The sequence below is a fragment of the Schistocerca piceifrons genome, chromosome 2 (assembly GCF_021461385.2).
Source record: "Schistocerca piceifrons isolate TAMUIC-IGC-003096 chromosome 2, iqSchPice1.1, whole genome shotgun sequence".
Taxonomy (NCBI): domain Eukaryota; kingdom Metazoa; phylum Arthropoda; class Insecta; order Orthoptera; family Acrididae; genus Schistocerca; species Schistocerca piceifrons.
Window position 1 is genome coordinate 494502720 of NC_060139.1, and position 23649 is coordinate 494526368.

Here is a 23649-nt window from a genome sequence, read left to right on the forward strand (position 1 = left end):
GCTATCCATGTCAAGCGGAATTTTACCGGGTTTGCGCACTGGAATAATGGTGCTCTACCGTCATTGCGATGGAAAGATGCCATCGCACCAGATCCAGTTGAAGAGGACGAAGAGATGTCACTTGTAGCGGACAAGAGATGTTTAATCATCTGGCTATGGATCCGATCTGGCCCAGGAGCTGTGTCGGGGCAATGTGCAAGGGCGCTGAGGAGCTCCCACTCTGTAAATGGGGCATTTAGGGATCGCTAAGGCATGTAGTGAACGAGAGGACTTTCCTTTCTATCTGCCGTTTAATGGTGCAGAAGGCTGGGGGGTAATTCTCTGATGCAGAGGCTCGAGCATAGTGCTCAGCAAAGCGCTCGGCAATTGCGTTTGCGTCGGTAGATACGCCATTGATGTTAACGCGAGGGACACCTACTGGGGTCTGGTGCCCAAAAAGACGTCTGATCTTCGTCCAGACTTGGAAAAGTGACATATGGCACCCAATAGTCGAGACGTACCTCTCCCAACACTCCTGTTTCCGTCTTTTTATACGCTGGAGGATGCAGGCACGGAGTCGTTTATAGAGTATGAGGTGCTCTAGGGAAGGTTGCTACTTATGTCGCTGAAGAGCTTACTGATGCTCTTTAATTGCCTCAGTGACCCCCAAGGTACTGACTTTCAATGGGGACACCCTAAAGAATGAGGGATTGTGTTTTCTGCCACAGAAACGACTTTGTAATGGCCTGCTCAACGACAGAGTTTCCCAGTCTGCCTTGTTGAAAGCCCATCTGGGTAGGCGTCTGTGGGCATGATGCCGGGGTAGTGACAGGAAGATGGGGAATTGGTTACTACCACACAGGTCGTCGTCATGTGTTCGCCAGTGGATAGATGGGAGAAGGCTAGGACTGCAAACCGAGAGATCAATGGCCGAATATGTGCCATGTGACACACTGAAATGTGTGGGGGTACCTGTATTTAAGAGACAGAGGTTTAGTTATGACAGTAAATTTTCGACATATCTGCACCAGTGAGCACGGTGCCACCCCACAAGGGATTATAAGTGTTAAAATCTGCCAAAAGTGGGTAAGGTTTAGGGAGTTGATCAATCAGTGCAGCCAATGCATTCAGGAGCACTGCACATCTGGAGGAAGATATACGTTGCAGACAGTTATTTCCTGCATCATCCTTACAACTGACAGCCACAGCTTCAGGAAAGTTTTAAAGGGGCAAAGGTTCACTGCATACTGAGACAGGACATAGACACAAACTCCACCTGACACTCAATTATGGTCTCTACAGTTCCTGTAGTATCCCTTACAGTTGCAAAGGGCAAGGGCCTGCATTTCCGGGAACCAGGTTTCCTGGAGGGCAATGCAGAAAGCACGTGTAAAGCTTAAGAGTTGCCGCAGCTCAGCCAAGTGGTGGAAAAAACCGCCACAATTCCAATGGAGGATGACGTTATCGTGAGGTGCGAAGGCATGAAGTGCGCAAGGAGGCAGGTTATGCCTCAGGGTCACCTGCTGCCACCGATTTGAGTATTTTTAGCCATTCAGTGAGATCCAGGACCGCAGGGGCCACTAAGATCTCCACTACATCCTCAAATGCAGAACTGATAGTGAGTTGTGGTGTTGGGGCCACTAGAGGGTTCTGTTTCTTAGCAGACTACTACTTAGTTTGCTTGCTCTCTCACTTCTCTTTAGGGCCTTGCTGGGAAGATTTCCCAAAGCAGCTTCAGGCACGGAGGAAGACCGTGGAGCTCTTCGCCCAGCAGCTTTTGGCTCCTTGAGCCACTGGTGAGTGTCTGCTGTGGCATTAATGGAGGCCTTGGGAGAGAGGGACCTAAGGGACCCCTTCCGTGCAAGAGGAGCCGGAGGAGGCTGTTGCTTCTCAGGCAGGGGAGAAGGGACTGATGTCCCCTACATTTGGGGGGCCTTGCTCCCAAAGTAGGAGCTTTGGAAGCAATGGAGGAAGATTTGTCCCCTACCACCAAGGGGGCAGATGTACTCTGGTGGCCCAGAGGGCCCACTGTTCGTGGCACAGAGTGAGGAACCACTGGCACTTGGGACGGCAATGGTGACGTAGCTGCAGCATATGTCGACATCAACCGAATGGGTTGTAAACTTTCAAATTTATGTTTAGCCTCTGTGTAAGTCAACTGGTCCATGATTTTCCACTCCTTAAGGAGTACTGGGCAGTCTGCCAAACAAGGGGAGTGGTACTCTCCATAGATGATGGAAGTGGGAGGAGGTGCACATGGAGTATCTAGGTGCAGTACACTTCCGCAGTCTTGACATGTGGTGCTGGAACTGCAGCGGGAAGACATTTGCCCAAAATTCCAGCACTTAAAGCACCACATAGGGGGAGGGACGTACGGTTTAATGTCACAGCGGTAAACCATCACCTTGACCTTTTCAGGCAATTAATCACCTTCAAAGACCAAGATGAAGGCACCGGTAGCAACCCTGTTGTCTTTGGGTCCCCTGTGAACGCGCCAGAAGAAATGAACACCCCACCGTTCTAAATCGACGCGGAGTTCGTCGTAAGACTGCAAGAGGAGATAGTGATGGAAAATGATCCCCTGGATGATGTTGAGGCTTTTATGGGGAGTGATGGAAATAAGAATACCACCCAGCTTGTCATAGGCGAGTAACGCTCGGGATTGGGCTGGGGATGCTCCCTGAATCAAGAATGTGCTGTTTTGCATTTTAGACGGTGCTGTCACTTCTCCAAACTTATCCTCAAGGTGTTCAACAAAAAACTGAAGCTTCATAGGTAGAAATGTGCTGTACAGTCACCAGCAAGAGATGATTTAGTCCACTTCATTGCAGGTCATCCACCCTGATGTCACCCACTCCGATCAGGGGCTCTCCTCACAGGCACCACACAGCCGCAGCAAAGGCTAACTGCTATGATGGGCGGGAGTCCTGATGCCTCAGAAAGACAGGCATCTACTCCTTGGCTTATGTGGGGAGTTTACTGCTCAGTCATCAGCAGTGTGATCCCTGTGTTGACAGGGGGCTACCACCAAATGGGTACAAGATGGCCCCACCACAACGGGCTGGCTACTGTGCTGGATGTTGGGTACAGAGAAATCCAATATTGTCACAGGGGCGAAAGAGGACAGGAGAAAATGGAAGAAGATGACATATCCCGGAAAGCGTCCTCGCGCAAATAGTTGAATCGCAGGTGGAGATGCGAAGCCATGACAAGAGAGTCAGGAGATCAAATCTAAGGGCACTATGGATAACTCTGCACCACATAAGGCATCCTTCCCCATATGACCCACACTTCTGTAGAATTTTGAAAGAGGCAGTTCAAACCATATAATGGGACCTGAATTCATAGGGCCAACAAGTATGAGACTCCTTTTAGTCGCCTCTTACAACAAGCAGGAATACCTCAGGCCTATTCTAAGCCCCGGACCCGCACGGGGGAACTGGGTCAGAAGATCAGGATCTAAGAGTTAGTCCCGTAACAACTGTTGTTGTACTATTTATAGGGATACTGGAATCTCAAGCTCCTTGATGAAACTCTTCTCAGTAGAGGCAGTAGTGCAGTATGTATGGATAGTCCTTTTCAAAATCTCAGACCAATATACAGAGTGTGGTAGAGATGGGAATTGTCAGGAAAATGCCAGTTGACCATACAATAACTTCCAGCTGCTTCAATTAACCTTTCAAGGTAACAATTGGAAGAAGGAAACGTAGAAGAATGAACCACGATTTCATTCAGGAGACATAATCTGATTTACTGACAGGTCAAAAACAGATGAAGGTGCTGGGGCAGGAATATATGGTGTACAGTGTAGATTAGATTGTTTTGTTTTGTTTTAAGGCACAAAATAAATTGAGGTCGTAAGCTCCATGTCATTACTTTATAACAACAATAAGTAAAAGAAGTTTAAAGAGACTATACATTAAGTCAAATTGACGGAAGAAAAGAGCTAGAAAGAAGGACTTCTCGTTGAAGAAAGGTCCACAAAATACACCATAAAGACAGCAGAGGCCCCTAATCAAAGATTAAATGTCCTTCACCTTATTGCTATGGTGGATAAAAATTAAAATGCAGTCGACAGCCCATACCTCATTCCCTAAAACAGCTGATAACTCAGACGGCTAACATACACTGGAACATGCTTAAATCATCTCCTTCCGATGAGTGGGCCAAATGGAGGTAGGCCAAGCTATTGGGAGAGGTTCAATTCCCCAGAGCTTGTCCCTGTGAAGATTAGGCCAGTGGTGGTGTCAGAGCGAGACCATCTGCCGACAGCAGATGGCAACACGAAGATCATCTGAAGGAATGAAAAAGCTAGGAGGCCAATGTAGCAGGGCTGCACTCTTGGTAGCAGCACCAGTAGCCAAGAAACAGCACAGTGGCTCCCTCGACAACGAGCAAGTAGAAGGTTACTTGGAACCCTCGCACTAAGGGATGGACTCTGTACAGCAGAGAGAGGCTCTGAAGGGCACTGAGATAATTGCAGCAGATGAAAATTAAAAAGCCTGTGTCATCAGATGCATTGGGTGGCCTGATAGAGCGCAAAGAGCTCTATTGTAAAAATCAAGCAGTGCTCTGGAAGCCGATACACAAAATGGTCGGTGCCAATGACGAAGGCACACCCGACACCACAGCCAGTCTTCAAGACATCAGTGTGCAAATAGTAATATCGCTAAGTTGTGTGTCAAGGTCAAGAAACTTCCAAAAACAGATAAAATCCAAAGTAGTGTCCCTGGGAAGCGAACGGAGTCCAAGATGAACATGGGCAATGGAGAAAGGTACACATCCATTAGGAACAAGGTGGGTAGCATGAAGTTAAGCTGTTGTAGCAGTAGGAGAAAGCGTGTTGCAGCAGTAGGAGAAAGTGAAGTCCAGGAGGTAATAGAGAAGAAGGGTGCACCCCACACTGGCAGTGAAGGGAATCATGGAAAAGAGGGCATAGGATGGGTAGCCAGTCTTGGCAAACAGCATGCATACCCTTGAGGAGGACATCACATCTTCAGTATGGTAGTGGTAGTTTGGCAGTTTCTGCATAGTGACTCTCAACCACGCTAGCATAAAAGACACCAGCGGCCAAATTTATTATATGATGGTGGATGGTGATAAGACGGCACAGAATGGATGAAAGTGCAGGTTAATAAATGAAACACCCAGTCTAGTTTTGAATGGACTTGGGACCAGTATAACCAGAGGAGGATGGTCCAATTCGCTCCCCAGGAAGTACCGCTTAGGACACACAGGACACTGAGGGACCGGGTACAACATGCACCCAAGTAAGGCACATGGGAGGACCATAAATGTTTCATACCAAGCATGAGCCCCAGGTATTTCATAGTTTCTGTGATGTAATGAAGGTACAAGAAACTCACTGTGCCACCAGAATTTCATACAAATGATTTTGTAAGTGAAAGCCATTGTCAATGTTCCAAAAGTTGATCAAGATATCACTGAAGATGCTGCTCAAGAAGACAAGTCCGTGGAGAACTGCAGTAAATCATGAAGTGGGAGTCTAAGATAACTGGCGGTAGATAGTCCGCAATAGGGTTAGCAGCTATAGCAATGAGGACAATGCTCAGGACGGAACCTTGAGGCACCCTATTCTCTGGAATAAACATGTCCGACAAGGGCAAACCCACATATAGCTTGAAAACTCTGTCTTTTAAGAATTCCTTGTGGAAATAGGGCAGGTGGCCTCAGAAGCCCCAACATGTATGGAGGATACCAGTCCTAGAGCAGGTGGCGTGGGCTTTCTCCAAATCAAAAAATGTAGCCACAGTCTGGTATTCCTGACAATCATTCATGACATGGGTTGACAAAGTGACAAGATGGTCAACTGCAGAACAGCACACATGAAATCCACAGTGTGCAGCAGTTAGTCAATTGTGAGACTCGAACCACCATGCCAGCCGGCTAAAAACCATTTGTTCCATCACCTTGCAAAAAAAGCTGGTGGGAGAAATGAGGCGGTAGCTAGAAAGAAGGTGTTTGTCCTTACTGCACTTAGGTCTGGGCATGACAATGGCTTCACACTAGTGTCTAGGAAATGTGTCATCTGCTCAAAGGAGAAAGTGCTTGCCCGAAAGAGAAAGGTGCCACATCGTTCAGCCCTGGGGCAGACGATCCGCATGACGTGAGATCACGGTCATGATCCCTCCTAGGAACGGTGGTATTGTAGTATTCACAATTCAGGGACGAGAAGAATTTCACCCAAGCTTCCTCCACTCGCATTTGAGGGAGACAGGTGGGGTGATAGTGAGTGGAGGTCAAAATCTCTGCATAATAATGGCCCAAGGTGTTGGAATACAGTAACAGGGTCCACAATTACATCACCTGCTATGGCCAGATCAGAAATCTTTGAATGAACCTTGATCCCAAAGAGCCAATGGAGGTTGCCTCACATGAAGGGAGAAGGGGAGAGAGGGTAGAGGGTAGAGGGAGGGGGGAGGGGGATGGGGAGGGGGGGAGAGAGAGAGAGAGAGAGAGAGAGAGAGAGAGAGAGAGAGAGAGAGAGAGAGAGAGAGAGAGAGAGAGAGAGAGAGTGGAACTGCTAAAACAACTAGTAAAGAATCCAGCTAGCTTTTTTTGCTAACCTGAAGAATATGACAACACCGTGCACACAACTGTTTATAACGAATATAGTTTGCCATCATAGGATAATGGTTAAAAACAGGGAGAGCACATCTCAGTGCACGAATCACATTAACAGCACGCTTCAGTCCACCAGGAGACTGGAACAGTAAAGAAAAAATGTGAAGTATGCAACATCTTGCGGCGGTAAGGATCATCACAACTGGAGAAATATTGTTCCGTCGAATGTCACCAGGGAGGAGTAAAGCCTCCAGTTGGTCTTAGAAAGATGCCAATTGGGTTTACAGACAGGTGGGGTAGGAGTCTGCAAATGGATAGCGCACAGGAAGTGGTCGCTCAAGTATGTGTCTGTCACAACAGATCACTCGAGATGACAGAGCAATTGGGCAGTGCAGAACGAGAAGTCCAAATGGAAATGTGTGGAGTCTTAAAGGAACATGGATCGCCAGTCTTTAGACAGATGAGGTTGAGTTGATGATTGAAAAGGTCAGCCATGAGGGAACCTCTCCGACAAGTTCTCGAAGAGCATCCACGGGAATGGTGGACATCAAAGAGACCAAGCAGCAAAAAGACGTGAGGGAGCAGACCAATAAGTTGGAATAGGTCTATCCTGGTGACAGCGATGACGAAGGGATGCAGACGCTACAAACAGAAAAGGTGGAATGAATAAGGAAACTGCAGACTGCAACAGCCTGCAGCTGCGTCTTCAGTGATATGGATTGGCTATTGGCAGTATCCCAAATAAGCAGCATGACTCCCCCATGAGATGGAATGCAGTCCTCAGAGGGAAGGTCAAAGTGAATCAGAACGAAACATGGAGGTCAAAGAGGTCGCAAAGATACAATTTCATTTCTTGGAGACAGAAAACAATCAGATGCTGTGATTCCAAAAACAGCCTTAATTCCTTCTTGTTGGACATAATGCAATGAATGTTTCACTGGAGACGAGTCATAACACAGAATGAGGAAGGGAGAACAAATTAAGGGCAATCACCTTAGCGGATGCCGAGTGCCAGCTTTCGAAGACACTCTGCTATATGGTGCAGAGGCTGGACGATCTTGCTCCATGAAACCTATTGAGGCATTAGCATTGTCCCTGGGTTGACCTGCGGACTCCACAGCAGAAAAATGGCAGGTGGTGCCCACCGGTGAAATGGAGGTGGACTGGGCGAGGGTATCATGCCATGACACTGTTGAAGTGGATCTCTCAGTCAGGGAAGGAGAAGACTGTTTGTCGTTGTTTGATTTCTTAGAGCTTTTACGGTTGGCAGTCAAGGACTCAGATGTTTGTTGGCTGGAGGGACGTAGAAAGCCTTCACAGGAGTGTTCCCTTCTGGCCTGCCAAGTGTGTAGCAGGTAATTTTGCCACGTGGGGGGAGGCAAAGATTTCATGGCTTACTGTGCAGCTGTAGGAATAGGAGGCAGGCATGCTACTGTAACACTGGGCAATTTCACAACTGCAGTACCGAGTTGGAGATCCAAAGTTTGTGTGGGCATATCCTCCATACAGTGAAGTGTAGCAAAAACGGTACTGTAAGTGTCAGATGGTAAAATGTAGGATTTTCAAGTGGCCAACCACGGTGCAGCTGGGAGAATTTTTTCTCGAATCTTTGGCTTCATTTAATTTAGACACAAACTGATATGCAGATGATTGGCTCATTGCAAGAAAATCTTCTATGATTACCAGTATCTCAGATGGGACACTCCTTCCAATGGGTGCCCCCTCAGAGGAGGGCTCATCCATCTTGGTGATTGTTCACACCTACAAAACTCCAGACAGAGGGACCAATTGGCAATTGGGAAGGTAACAGCTCAGTCAATCATCCCTTCTTGGGCCTGCTCTGTACCAAAGAGTACATGCAAACCCTATCTGTCGACCAGGGGCTGGGAATTGTGTGTTAACCAGTCACCTGTTAGGCGTCAAACACAAAGACCAGCCTCAAACATCAAAGTGGACAAAGGGGAGGAGGTGGAGAGCGAAGAAAGAGGGGAAAAAACAGACTAGGGACTGTTCCGATGCTGTGTTACTGAAACTTTAGAATATCCACAACATGTTCCCCAAGGGAGGGGAAACAGAATAGCAGGACATACATGCAGTACAGAAAGGGAAGAGGCCTCTCTTGGTGGAGGTGTCTAGACTAAAGGGAGCTGTCTCTTTAGGGAAGTTGGCCACAGTTTTCCAGTCAGAAATATCTGCAATCAGATTGTGCACGAAGGAGAATTGGCAGAGATAGTACAAGGGTCACAGAAATCTTTCTTAGCAGCTGCGAGATCAAAGATGGCTGCATAATATCACGAAGCCCTTGGGAGATGAGTAGAAAGCAACACGGTAAACCTGCTGCAGGTCCTTGGTCACTCAGGAATTATTGGCAATGAACAAGCTGACAGACTGGCTAGGGCTGGCAAATGACTCCATTTATTGGACCAGAACTTGTCCTAATCGTCACTAAGATGAAAGTAAAATGAAAACTATGTAGCTGGATCAGGAGGCAGTTCATAGAATATTGGGCTATGGTCAAAAACAAAAACATGGCAAGCTACTGATGCTGAAGCCATATTTCAGGAGAAGATCTGTGATCCTGAACCCTAACAAGAAACAGATTAAACTCAGGGTAGGACTGATGACTGAGCATGGGAACTTTAAGAAACACCTATACTTGATGGATGAGGAGGAGGAGGAAGCCCCTAAGTGTAGACCATGTGGCGAGGAAGATGAAACCATACCCCATCAAATCTTCCAACGCGAACCTCTGGAGGGCAAAAGACACAATATTCAGGTTGGTAGAACCTGAAGAAATTGTAACTAACATGCAACTAGTAAAGTGTTTCCTACTTCTTAAGGTTGGCTTTACTAGAATCACAGAGGGCAAAACAGCACAATAAACTACGATTTGGTGAGGGTAACAGTGGGATAGACCACTGTTGTTTGTGTTAAATTTCCACTACAAGGTTATTGAGTTGTGTGTGGGTTAATGGTACCATGGACTTCATTTGAGCTGTATAGGTCAAACAAAATTTCTGAAACCAGTTTTTTATGAGAATTGTCTGATATTTAGTTTGTCCCCACCTAAACCCCCAATTCCTGTGGTGGACCTGTTAGTTTCATGTTATTTTTGCAATTAAATATTTTTCAGATTTTTTGTTTTGGTTTGCATATGTAGTGAGTGTCATCATGGTCGCCATAATGTACAAACTTGAGACAGGGATGTGCGCCATCTCAATGATGTTATAGGTCAAAACTGACAGTGCTACCACAATCATCAGTTTTGCCTTTCATCTCGGTACTCATCTGTTAAGTTTTCTGTCACTGTATTCATACTCTTCCATTGCGAATCTAAAAGTTCTGCTTGCTCCTTTTTTATTTCACCTTTTTGTTGCTCTTTCTATTTCTTTCTTTTCAATTCACCACTTGCAGGATCTCCTCTTATGTTTTGGCATCCTGCTGAATGGTTATATTACTTAACACACTAAAATTCCACTTAATGCACTGTTTATTACCTTAAGCAATTCTTTTCAGTTAATTCTATTTCACTTCCTATCACATTCACTGTTCTTTGATCTGCTCTAATCAATTTCCAGAAGTGTACTGACATACACAGGCAACCAAATCTTCATTTGTGATTTCCTTTTCTCTGTTGTTTCAAGAGTTTAAACCTTGTGGTTATTCCTCTGATATTTGTTGCTTCTTCTTCTTCCACCACCATCTAGGCAATCTCTTTACATTGTCTTCCAGTGCAGGTTGTGACTCTCCAACAGCCCCATCTCATGGGCACTCGTAAGTGTATCTTTTGTGCAAGCCTCTGGATCTACTGAATTTGTGCACCCCGATTTTTTCCTGTAGAATGATCATACAGTATAGTGGAAGCATTCACCAAAGATGTTGAACATCAGCAATTTGATGTGCGAACTCTGAAGGAAAATTGTGATCCACAAGTAGTGCTATCCAGAGCATTCAGTTTTATGGAGTTTGAAGCCTCTCAACACCCTTGTCAACAGCACCACCCCATTTTAACGCAGACTACTCGAGCTCATGGTGGAGCAGTACTTTGCACAGTATCACGTCGAGATATGGAGGAAGTGCCGAGTTTCTACTCAGCACAGTGTGATCTTTATTTGGGCCCTCCTCCTGATGTTGGCAATGTGTTGTTGGTCTGTTAGATGCTCATTAAACATGACGCCAAGGTGACATACTGTATTATCCCACGGGAATTGCACTACCAACAATGCTGTTGCTGAAGGTCTATGGAACTTGTCACTGTGTGATGATGTTGGATTGGATTTTGGCTGCATTGAAATTAAGCATGTACACAGGCACTCCCACTGAGCTAGATTGTGTCCCCACCTCAACAGGATAATAGAACAGCCATGAACATTCTAGAAAATTCTACATTCTGGCCACTCTTGGTCACTCTGGCACTTTATTCCCAGCTGCTTCACTGACTTCCTATATGTAGTCCATTGGTGCAATGCCCTCTTGTGATACCCAAAGCTTCAAATGCAACCCCTGCAGTTATAAACCAAGACCTTCATGGATGAGAGATGGAGTGCTAACATACAATATAACCCCCACATGACAGTGGAGTTGGCTGTGGAATTAAAGCAGCATGCACTGGCAAACTACGCTTATATTTACTACATTACTTCAAATGTGTCCAAGAATTTTTAAATTTGTCATCTTTCACTTAATAGATTCATAGCCACAAAATAGCAAAATCATGAGGGTACCAGTTTGTACATCTTTCTTTAATGATGTAACAAATCTGTATATCAATTTTTAACAAACATTGGGCCCATCAAAATCTTGTCTGTGGTAACAGACATTTGTAGTGTAGCCAGAGGTCTTTGTTAGGTTGAAACGTGATACGTTGAACAAGTTAGAAAAGTAAACGTCTGTGAATGCCAAATGAAAGTTGTGCTAAATGTTCTGCCCTGTAATGCAGCCTAATGCTGTGTGCTGTATTCATATCATATCTAAATGCACACTGCCACATTAACTTAACGCACTATTTTTTCTGTGTATGACAACAATAGTTTTCTTTTTATCACAGTCCCAATAAAGGCTCTTCCTTCAACAATAAAATTTACAAATGAACTTTAGTAATTTACTACAGCTCAATGTTTTACTATTACACACTTCAGTACCATACTAGAACAAAATATACCAACCATTTTAAACAGGCAACTTAAGTTCCTTACTGTATACATGTTGGGTTAAATTCCGAAAATTCTGACTACCTGCAACTGTGTGTTGAAACGCTCCTTCCTCCTCCTCCTCCCCCCCCCCCCCACCCCCCCGTTAATTTTATCAACAGTTTCATACAACCACACTAAAAGAATCTTTGGAAGGTATTCTTATAAAGCTCCACATGGTTTAGTACCTTAAGAGATAGGACTGGTGGAAACTACATTATTTAAACCACAGCTTCAGGATTCAACTGTGAAAGTATGATGTCACTATTTTGTGATTAATGGCTGGATCTAATTACACAAGAATGTAAAACTAATAACCAGACTGTAACATGCCAACGTATCACAACTGGAGCCAGTCGGATTACGACATGAATGTGTGAGGTTAGAAAATAACACCAATGCCTTATTGCCTTGTTATGAAGCTGAGAAATTTTCACTTGCCTACGAAATACCTACTAACAGGTCCAGGACACACACACACACACACACACACACACACACAAGATTAATTACACTTCCTACAGAAAAACGAATAATTTGTACACTGCCTATTCGGTATGGTTTAATGGAATCGATGGGGTAGTCAGTGCAACAATGGTGGGTACCCTTTGCATTTCGTATCCACACTTGTAAACTGCAAAATTCACAGTGGCAAAATTCTTCATGAATGCGCACCTGCACTTTGTGACATTGGCGCGCGAACAAACGCTATTTATCGGTTGAAATCTATAGCAAACTATCATTATTACAATTTAATTCTCAAATTTAAAGTACCTCATCAGTAAAGTTACCATCACGTTGAGCACTGTATGAACAGTTTGTAAACGTCTTATGTTTTAGTTCACAATCCTACTAACTCACTAAGTGATAACACTGCACAATGCAGCATACGTTCATTTCTGTATAAGGAACGTCGGTTTTCATCGATGAGCACCAATACTTAAAACTAAAAAACACACATACAAACACATCTGCAAGGCTGCAAGTTATATACTAACCGTGTAAATGCAGAATATATTACAGCAGCGATTGACACAGTAAGCAAAGTTATGGTGTGAGGTTTATAGAAAAATTCAAGGGAAATATCATCTACAGGACGTTCATTAATATTCGAAAATACTTCATTAGAATTGTCGCCATCCCTCGCCATTTTCTTAATTCCTATACCTACAAGATATCCTTAAAGCACCTCCACCCACCAGGCCCTACACCATACCACCCTTCAGCCTACACCTACATTTACACTGTTTTGAAACCGAATACTACCATAGAAGTAACGAAAGTACGCCATCGTTCAGAGATATAAATCTGGTCGCCCTTCACAACTGAATTGGAATATTAGCTCCTCGCATCTGTAATTTAATATAAAATACGTATTCACCCAAACTGTAGCAAATGCGAATTGTCTTTTTTACAACGTAAGGGTTCGTGCATCTAAATTTCATTTCGATATTCGTTGAACTACCGCCATCAGTTTAAACAATGAACCGCCGACTGTGGGTGTTACGAGAATCGACCAATCAAGTAGCGGCATGCAACTGCAGCGAAGATTTGAACGGGAGTGTGTATTGTATGTATTCTCGTTCTCAATTTATGTGATTATTCAGTGGTATTGCTTTACAGTGAGTGTATGCAAGGAGGTGGAAAATGACATACTTCCAAAGGTAATTATGCGAACAAACGGGTAAGCGTTCTATTTATGTGGATTATTCGGTGCAGTGTACCCCGTACCTGGACAACACCTTTATGACAGTATGTCAATTACAGTGACTTGTAAATGTAACTGGAACTAGGGGCGACGTCACGACAGCACGAAAACCACTCACAACTACTACAATCCAAACATTTAATGAAGATTGAAATTTCTCCCAGAAATGTATAAATCATTGCCGACATTGAAATTTAAGAGTGCTCGTTTTGTTGCTGCAAAGACATGACAACCAGATCACAATACCTCAGTTCAAAATATATGGGTTACAGTAATGTATTATCTAATAGCAATTTGTAGGGATGCAAACTTACCCATTTCCGTCAAAGAACGGAGCCCACGAGTGGTGTTTCGATGTTCACAATTTGTACGTATAAGATCACGTAATAAGTGTGTAAAGTAGAGCATCCGTTGTGAGCCCTTTATAAGTAGCCACGAGGAGTTAGACTTGCACGTACGTATTTGCAATGTCAAGAATGTAACTGTGCTCAGAAATGTTCGAACTCTCTCTCTGTGGTGTGTGTGTGTGTGTGTGTGTGTGTGTGTGTGTGTGTGTGTGTGTGTGTGTGTGTGTGTGTGTGTGTGTGTCCTCCTCCCCCCTCTCATTTACAAACTACTTCTGTGAGGTAGTACAGGTTTTTAGACATATGGTTTTAGTTGCTTGAAGTTAATCTTATTAATTATCAATTGAATTCTTAAGCCACTGGCAAGGAGGTTGAAGATTTCTGTGACTGAAAAACTCATTTACTTCTGTATCACACTTTGTTTTAAATTGCCATTACTATTTCTGCAAACATTATCTGTCATCTGTGTCTAGAGAGAGGAAGAGTGCATATATCAATACTAGGCAATGAAAATCTCGTAACTTCATCTTTCTGTGAATATTTCAGTAACCAGTAACTTTATTACCAAAGAGAGATTTGAAAATGCTTGAATTTCTCTGTCAAGGCCTATAAAACTAGGCATATACTATATAGTTACACATATAGGTAACATTATCTGTACCACATTACATGTTTTTAAGATACCATTTTCGCTTTCCCTGTAAATTTAACAAAATGGAGTTAGGTGTACTAGGTTTTCATTGCCTACCATCAATCTGTATCCTTACAAATACTCTATATTAGAATTTTTGCCCAACACATCGGACACCATTGTCCCAGAAATGAATTAAAATCACAATACCTTGTGATGGTGCCAGTGAGCACCCTCTCTGCCCCATGCCTCATGCTCCAGCTGTCACCTACCCTGGTAACTAGCAACACAAGTGTGAACATTATACTCACTGTTTCTGCTTCCAACTCCCCCTAGCAAAATTTATACACTGTCGCTACTTAACATAATACCTGTTTGCTTCATATCACACATAAAGAACACCGTAGTAGCTAAGTAACCTCACCATACCTAAATTAAAATGACAACTAACGCTAAATGTTGGGCACACACCCTGATGAGCATACTTCAGAATGATGCTGTTGGCTGGAGTGTGAAATGGTACATTACTCATTGCCACTGTGCATCGCCCCACTTTTTTATTTATTTTTTTATTTATTTATTTATTGTTCCGTGGGACCACATTTAGGAGAAGTCTCCATGGTCATGGAACGAGTCAATACATGAAATTATAACACGATTGTAGAAACAGATAAAATGAAACAAGTCGTTAGTTTAAATAAAGAAAATCAAGAATGTAACACTGGAATTTGCTTAATTTTTTATCTCTTCCAGGAGCTCCTCGACAGAATAGAAGGAGTGAGCCATGAGGAAACTCTTCAGTTTAGACTTAAAAGTGTTTGGGCTACTGCTAAGATTTTTGAGTTCTTGTGGTAGCTTATTGAAAATGGATGCAGTAGAATACTGCACTCCTTTCTGCACAAGAGTCAAGGAAGTGCATTCCACATGCAGATTTGATTTCTGCCTAGTATTAACTGAGTGAAAGCTGCTAACTCTTGGGAATAAGCTAATATTGCTAACAACAAACGACATTAAAGAAAATACATACTGTGAGGGCAATGTCAAAATTCCCAGACTATTGAATAGGGGTCGACAAGAGGTTTTCGAACTTACACCATACATAGCTCGAACAGCCCGTTTTTGAGCCAAAAATACCCTTTTTGAATCAGAAGAATTACCCCAAAAAATAATACCATATGACATAAGCGTATGAAAATATGCGAAGTATACTACTTTTCGTGTTGAAATGTCACTTATTTCAGATACTGTTCTAATGGTAAATAAAGCGGCATTTAGTTTCTGAACAAGATCCTGAACATGGGCTTTCCACAACAGCTTACTATCTATCCGTACGCCTAGGAACTTGAACTGTTCCGTCTCGCTTATAACATGCCCATTCTGTCTGATTAAAATGTCAGTTCTTGTTGAATTGTGGGTTAGAAACTGTAAAAACTGAGTCTTACTGTGATTTAGCATCAAATTATTTTCCACAAGCCACGAACTTACTTCATGAACTACATTATTTGATAATGTTTCAATATTACACACAAGATCCTTCACTACCAAGGTGGTGTCATCAGCAAACAGAAATATTTTTGAATCACCTGTAATACTAGAAGGCATATCATTTACATAAATAAGGAACAGCAGTGGCCCCAGCACCGACCCTTGGGGAACGCCCCATTTAACAGTGCCCCATTGGGACTGAACATCATTACCACTCTCAATATTGCGGAGGATTACCTTCTGCTTTCTGTTCTTAAAGTAGGAGGCGAACCAATTGTAAGCTACTCCCCTTACTCCATAATGTTCCAACTTCTGCAGTAATATTTTGTGGTCAACACAGTCAAAAGCCTTCGTTAAATCAAAGAAAACACCTAACGTTCTCAACCTTTTATTTAATCCGTCCAAAACCTCACAGAGAAAAGAGAATATAGCATTTTCAGTTGTTAAGCCATTTCTAAAACCAAACTGTACATTTGACAGCAAATTATGTGAATTTAAATGCTGCAGTAACCTTGTATATACAAGCCTCTCGATAACTTTAGCAAACACCGATGGCATAGAAATAGGTCTATAATTGTCAACATTATCCCTGTCTCCCTTTTTATAAAGTGGCTTCACTACCGAGTACTTTAATCGGTCAGGAAACCGACCACTGCTAAAGGAAAAGTTACAGATATGGCTAAGTACTGAGCTAATATACGTGGAACAATACTTCAGTATTCTGCTAGATACCCCGTCATATCCATTAGAGTTCTTGGTCTTTAGTGATTTAATTATTAACTCAATCTCCCTCTTGTCAGTATCATGGAGGAGCATTTCAGGTAACAGTCTCGGAACACTTTTTTCTAAGAGCGCTGTATGATTCCCTGTTGGGACTAGGTTTCTATTTAGTTCACCTGCTATATTCAGAAAGTGATTATTAAGTACTGTACATATATGCGACTTATCAGCAACACGGACATCCCCACTACGCACTGATTCTATATCCTCGACCTGTCTCTGCAGACCAGCCACTTCCTTTACGACTGACCATATGGTTTTAATTTTATCCTGAGACTTAGCTATTCTATCTGCATACCACATACTTTTTGCCTTCCTAATAACTTTTTTAAGCACCTTACAATACTGTTTGTAATGGGCTGCTGCATTTAGATTTTGACTGTTTCTAACGTTTTGATATAATTGCCACTTTGTTCTACAAGATATTCTTATCCCTTTAGTCAGCCACCCAGGCTGCCTGTTTGTGCTAGTACCCTGTTTTAAACGTTCTAACGGAAAGCAACTTTCAAAGAGCACGAGAAAAGTCTTGAGGAAAGCATTATATTTATCGTCTACTGTATCAGCACTATAAACATCTTGCCAATCTTGTTCCTTGATAAGGTTTACAAAAGTCTGTACAGCAACTGGATCAGCTTTCCTAAAAACTTGGTAACTATATTTAACATGTGTTGAAGCACAAAAATCTTTTAGACTTAAAATTTGTGCATCATGATCTGAAAGGCCATTCACTTTTTTGCTAACAGAATGCCCTTCTAATAATGACGAATGAACAAAAATATTGTCTATGGTTGTTCTACTGTTCCCTTGCACTCTCGTTGGAAAGAATACGGTTTGCATAAGATTATATGAATTAAGGAGGTCTACCAGCATCCTTTTCCTTGCACAATCACTTATACAATTAATATTGAAGTCACCACATATAACTAACTTTTTGTATTTCCTATAAAGTGAACCAAGAACCTCCTCTAGCTTTAGCAAAAATGTTGTGAAATCGGAGTCTGGGGATCTATAAATAACAACAGTAAGAAGTTTAGCTCCACTAAATTTAACCACACCTGCACAACATTCAAACACCTTTTCAGTGCAGTACTTTGAAACATCAATTGACTCAAATGGGATACCGTTTTTCACATACATGGCTACTCCCCCACACCGCAAAGAGCTCCTAGAAAAGCTGCCAGCCAACCTGTATCCTGGTAAAGGAAGCCTCTGAATTATCTCCTTATTTAAGAAGTGTTCAGATATACCAATAATTTCAGAGTCAACATCTATAAGCAGTTCACTAACTACATCCCTTCATAAGTGCACACTGCTATAACAGCACAAAAGGCCTTAAAAAACTTTGTTTTCATGTGAAACAGGCAGATGTGATAGTTTTGCACATACCATACTTAACATCAGTAGCATAATAGAGACACTGCCATTGTAATACATATATTTCATAGATTCTGTTTTGACATCTACTTAAAACCACATAACGGAAACTCCAGGTAGGAATTTCAGCAATATATAGATTGCTGCTTACAGTAAAGAAGACACATTAACATGCAGACAGGCACAATTAAGACTCTTACATAAAGCTTTCGGTCGCAGCCTTCATCCAAAAAAGAGAAACACACACGCCACTCATTCACACAAGCATCTTGGAATGCCATTCTTTTGTTGATTAAGGCTGTGGCCAAAAGCTTTGTTTCTTGTAATTGTGCATGTTGGCAACTTAACATGTCTTCTTTATTGTAAGTAGCAATATGTCTTTTACTACTTTGTTAAAATCACGTAATTTATTTATCTATTTATTCATTCTTGTGCCATTTAGTATAAAGGTTGCGACAATGTCAGATGCATTATAGAAATAATAAATACATACAGGATGATTCTTATTAACCTAATGTTTAAAAACTTTTGAAATAATGTAGATGTTGCCGAGACAAGTAATTTAAATACTACACAAGGGGCTGTGCAGTTGTTGGGAAATACCCCAAAAGTGAGTGACAAATGTTAAGTATGTGAAGTCACCAGGTGGCATCTCGCCATACATTCAGCAATTGGGCTAGTTGACTCTACTCTCGCTGGTAGAGTGCAGTGCTACACATCCCTTCAGTAAGGTACTCTGTTTTCATTCTTACGTTATCCAATGTGATACAGTAATGCTCGTGGTACGGTAATACAAGACTGTGACATCACATGTTCAACAGTTGTTATACACTTTTGGAGTATTTCCTGACACTTGCAGCCGTATATGTCATAAATTAAATTATATAATTGAGGGTAGAGTGAAGTGGAGAAAGGGAAGGGAAGTGAAGGAACTAATGATATTAGTTATTAACCTGTTGCATTAACCACTGCGCCACCTGTGTACAGTTTATCACAAATGTGTGGACTGTTTCCATGCTCTCCCCGGCTGCCCCACGCTCCCACCTAACGCCACCCATCTGCAGTCCACATTCGTGTCCTCCATACTCTAAATTTTAGATTCTCACTGGAGGTCGAATGTAAATGTGCATCTGTATTGAAGGTTGTGAATTAATTGCATATTGAGGCGAATCATTGTCTGTTCTTTCGGAGATGGACACTACCCATTCATGTAAGTGATTCACCTCAATGGGCAATTAATCCACAACCTTCAGTGCAGGTGCACATTTACATTCAACCTCCAGTGGGAATCTAAAATTAGCAGGCATGTAGGCCATGGATGGGGACTGCTGACAGGTGGTGCTATGTGGTCGGTTGGGGAGCCTATTGAAATAGTCTGCACATTTGCGATAAACACTGTGTCCAGGTGGCGCAGTGGTTAATGCAACCACCTGGTGAGTAGGAGGTCCCGGGTCCGAGTCCTAGTGCGGCATGTATTTTCACTCATTGCCGCTGATTGCACATAAAGTCTGAACGCAGCTGATACCATTGGTTTCTTCCCTTTCCTTCCCTTCCTTTCCTCCACCTCCGGTTACATTATGCGTACCACAGCTGTGGAATCTGCATGGGGTCTGTTCTTTCGGATAAGTCTGAAAGAACGGACACCATGCCTTCATATTATATTGAACTACTTGTCTTAGCAAGATTTGTGTCACTTGAGGATTTTTAAATGTTGATATGAATCATACTGATTATAAAACATAAACAAAGTAGGACAGAATTAGGGGAGAATATACGGGAACTCTGCCATGGCTTATTCAGTGGAACCATCCTGGCATTCACTTCAACAACTTTGAGAAACCATGGACTCTCCTCCAGAATATGGGACCAGTGCATTCAATGGTTTAGCCACCTCGTTTGTTACATGATTAGGAAATGAAACCACTACGTGCGCAAGGAGAATAATCAGTGATATAACTAGAACGTGGTACTAAGTTATATTACATTCCTGAAGAAATGTAAACACATCATATAACATCACGAACACCGGCTGACACTATATTCACTACAATTAGTCTTGTCACAGATACCATCTCTAAGAGATGTATTGCATTGCATCTGCAACAGAAAACGAACAGCAGGAACATTCTTTTGCATAGGCAAGTACAGCATTGATATTACTTCAATTAGATTAAGAAGTACTCAGCCATCCCTGTCCCTCCTTAAACTAGGATTATCATTCTGAAGTCTTTCCGCTTCCTGGAAACTACTTTAACATAAATGGCATATGCCTTGCCCTACTGGCCTCAGAAATGCCATTTTTTTTTCTAAATGCTTGGCTCTCTGGAGCTCCCACTCTTGTCACTTTCATTTCCGGCCAAACCCTGCACATACCATAAATTTGGATGAGTAAGTGCAGTCCTGTTGTTAGCTGGAGTTAGAGGCCTGTATGTCTTCCATATTAAGGATCAACAGGAGGGACCCAAGACCTTATCCTGTGTTACACCTGTATCGATTTTCTTTGCATCAGATACTAGTCTCGTTTTACTATTAGAATGAGCTGAACCAAGTTCCACAATCTGTGATCTAGTTTGCAAATGTGATTGAAACCACTTTGTTTCTGGCCCTTTTATACCCATTGCATCCAACTTATCTAAAAGAATTTCATGACTAACTGTGGTTGTTGAAGTATTTGATGATTTGTTATTTCATTAATCTCTGTTACTTTAGAGAATGCTGAGGTATTGATCTTGCGTATGCTCTCTTGTTTTATTATTAATTAGTTCAGAAGTGACTTCTGTACTATTTATCTATCAATGGTGGAAAACTGGTCTATAGACTAATCATAATTCCATGCTTACTATGTGGAATGGCATGCCTTATGCAGTGTACTTTTTAACAGAAGTCCAGTACAAGTGACACTCACTTCAGCAGCCACATATTTTACGTCTGAAATTAAAGTCCTCCCATGCAAAATGGCAAATAGAGAATTGCCCTCTTTATGTAATGATTTCATTCTGCTCTAATTGAGTGCTGTCAGTGGATGCACAAAACAATGGCCCTGCCTCTTGTTACAACTAACTGATAACAACTGACATTAAATGAAAGAATCATTTCCCCTTATAATTATTTTGAAATTTAGATATTGCTGTCTTACATTTTCCTGGTGATTATTAGTTTCACAACCTTGTTCTTGTGGATTGCATGTGACATTGCCATTATTTATTGTGTGTTCAAACTGCCATCACCCACTTGGCCTTTAGAAGATTAAATATAGGTAATACTAAATACAGTAGCAAATTTCACACCCATTATCATGTAAATAGTGTGTGTTGCTGGTATAAGATCAGTCATATTTAGCTATTCTCATAATTTACTTCTGGGTCTTTGAGTACATAAAGCTAAAAAATTTCGTTGTGGTCATTGACTTAATGGTTGCAAAAAAAAAAAAAAAAAAAAAAAAAAGGTAATATTTGAGTCCTAGTATAGGCTGCCAATAACTTTTGTCAGTCAGCTCATTTAATTGGATATTCTGTTACAAAGCCTGGAATGTAATAAGAATAACACATACTGCTAAAAAGTTAGGAATAGTCATCAAAAATAAGTTTCTACAAAGGTTTTTTTAAGATCGTTACATTGTAAGTTTCTTAAATGTTAAGAATTTTTCTGCCTCCTGGATGAAATACGCTGCAGTGTTTCTCAACAAGCTACATACACCATATATGAATGCATGGTCATGCAACGATAAGATGGAATAAAATCTTCTCATTCTTCTAGCTGCTGCAAGTGGTCACTGACTGCTGTATTGTCGTGGCCTTGTCCTTATACAGCTGCAGTACTAATTGTGTATGTCTAATGTCATTTAAGGCTGCCCCTCCCCCTCCCCAATCCTGCATCTGCTGCACTCAGTCAACCCTCACAATGTCTGTGTTACACACTGTACACAACTGTAAATTACTTTATTTATTCAGGGCATTATTAGATATTTTGATCTCTGTAGCTTACTTTATTACACTATCCCAGAAGCCATTAGCCCTTGTGACAATAGAGGTACTGTAGATTGTAATTTTTTGTTTCAAATAATGAAAACTGCACCAGGTACTTGTTTTGATGCTTAGCATAATGCTTTTCCAGAATATATTCTCATTTTCAGGCGTATATGCCCATTCATTTATATGACGAATGCACTTCAAAATGAGAATAAATTCTTAAAATGTGTTGCGTTAAGCATCAAACCGTAACTGGTGCAGTTTTCATTATTTAAATCATGAATGACACATTTGCAGTCTTTAATGAAACATCTAACATTATGAACGTAAATATGAAATTTTTTACCTGTTTTCCAGTGCCTGTTTAGACATCGCTTTCTCTCTCTGACGTTGCTGCAGACCTCTCTCGTGTTCAGTTTGATAATGTTGTCCACCCTCACTTCTGAGGTGTACATTATCTTCCACAGTCCTCATTACATTTCATTAATACTTGTTCCATGGATCATGAATACAACATTTCATAATGATGTGGAACATGTCACTTTAACATAAGTTTTCTTTATACCATTTTTGAGTAGGAGTAGTTGTCATTCAGAAATTCTTTTACTTTGTTTTTAAATGTTGGTTGGCTATTTGACAGACGTTTAATACTATTTGGCAAATGAGCTTAAGATTTTATCCGGAGCTTAAGATTGTTTTGATGTTATGTCACTTCACAAGTTGATTAATCTTCCATGTCACAGAATGGAAAAAAAAATACAAGGCTTTTCTCTCTCCCCATAACCAGATTTCTGTAAGTGGATAAATCCTGATATTGCTTGTAATATTTTTTTTGCTGTGTCGTTCTCATGGAATTCTTTTCATGGGTGGTTCGTTTCTTGTGGCAAGTTGCTATCAGAGGCGATTTCTGCTCAGTGAGTCCATGTGTTTAGAATAGTGTGCTATTTGGCTGGATGGTGGTTTAGAGTGTGCAGATATGGGTGCAGATGAGTGCTTTTTTTTTTTCAGTATACACAATGGCATAAGAGGCAGATGTCAGGTAAGAGTAAACTACCTTTTTTATGTCTGCCTTGAACTTGTTGTCACTGATGCTATTGAGATGTTTCAGAGGAATTGGCAGGAACAAAATTTGCATTAAAAATGGACATAAAATTGAATTCAACCAGACCTCTATCACCATGAAGACTAAGGCCGATTTCATTTAAAATCACCCAAAATAAAGAAATTTTGCCCTCATGTCACAGATGTTTGTGAAAAATCGGTGTAAGGAAGTACCTAATGTGAGAGAGTTAAAATAATTTTTCTAGATGTGTTTGATCACAACTACAATTGAAAGAACATATTGAAATACAGGTCATTTCACAAACTGGTGTCAATAGGAAAGGTTCATTAAAAGTTTGCCCTTTGCATCTATATGTTCTTCACTTGTCTCCAGAATTTTTCCAAGCCACCATTGATATGAATTTAGTAGATGATGAAACACACTTTATCAGCAGTCTGCCTTCATTCATTGTTTTTTTTTAAAATAAATGATTGTGTCTTGTCCCAAGAATGGTAAAACCAGTTTAATATCATTTCTGTAACATTTTTGTGAATTTTGTTATCT

At 41.6% G+C, this 23649-nt stretch overlaps 2 protein-coding genes across 10 annotated transcripts in view; one reads left to right on the forward strand and one right to left on the reverse strand.

The window, feature by feature from the left end:
• Positions 1-13130, reverse strand: part of LOC124775049 (phosphatidylserine synthase) — a 146383-nt gene extending 133253 nt beyond the window's left edge. For 2 of the 8 annotated variants that reach the window (XR_007015590.1, XR_007015589.1), the window contains exon 1: positions 12752-13125. Coding sequence is in view for 5 of the 8 variants with exons in the window: in XM_047249831.1 (XP_047105787.1) it covers positions 12752-12903 (152 nt within the window). In the remaining 3 variants the exon portion in view is untranslated. Of the gene's footprint in view, positions 1-12751 lie in introns of all 8 variants that reach the window. The other 6 variants (XR_007015591.1, XM_047249835.1, XM_047249831.1 and 3 more) reach the window with 4 other exon arrangements.
• A 114-nt stretch (positions 13131-13244) lies between these two features.
• LOC124775048 (protein regulator of cytokinesis 1-like) overlaps positions 13245-23649 on the forward strand; it is a 147948-nt gene continuing 137543 nt past the window's right edge. Inside the window, exon 1 of one of the 2 annotated variants that reach the window (XM_047249828.1) lies at positions 13245-13323. In XM_047249828.1, coding sequence (XP_047105784.1) covers positions 13286-13323 — 38 coding nt within the window. In that variant the 5' untranslated portion in view covers positions 13245-13285. Of the gene's footprint in view, positions 13418-23649 lie in introns of both variants that reach the window. The other variant, XM_047249829.1, reaches the window with a different exon arrangement.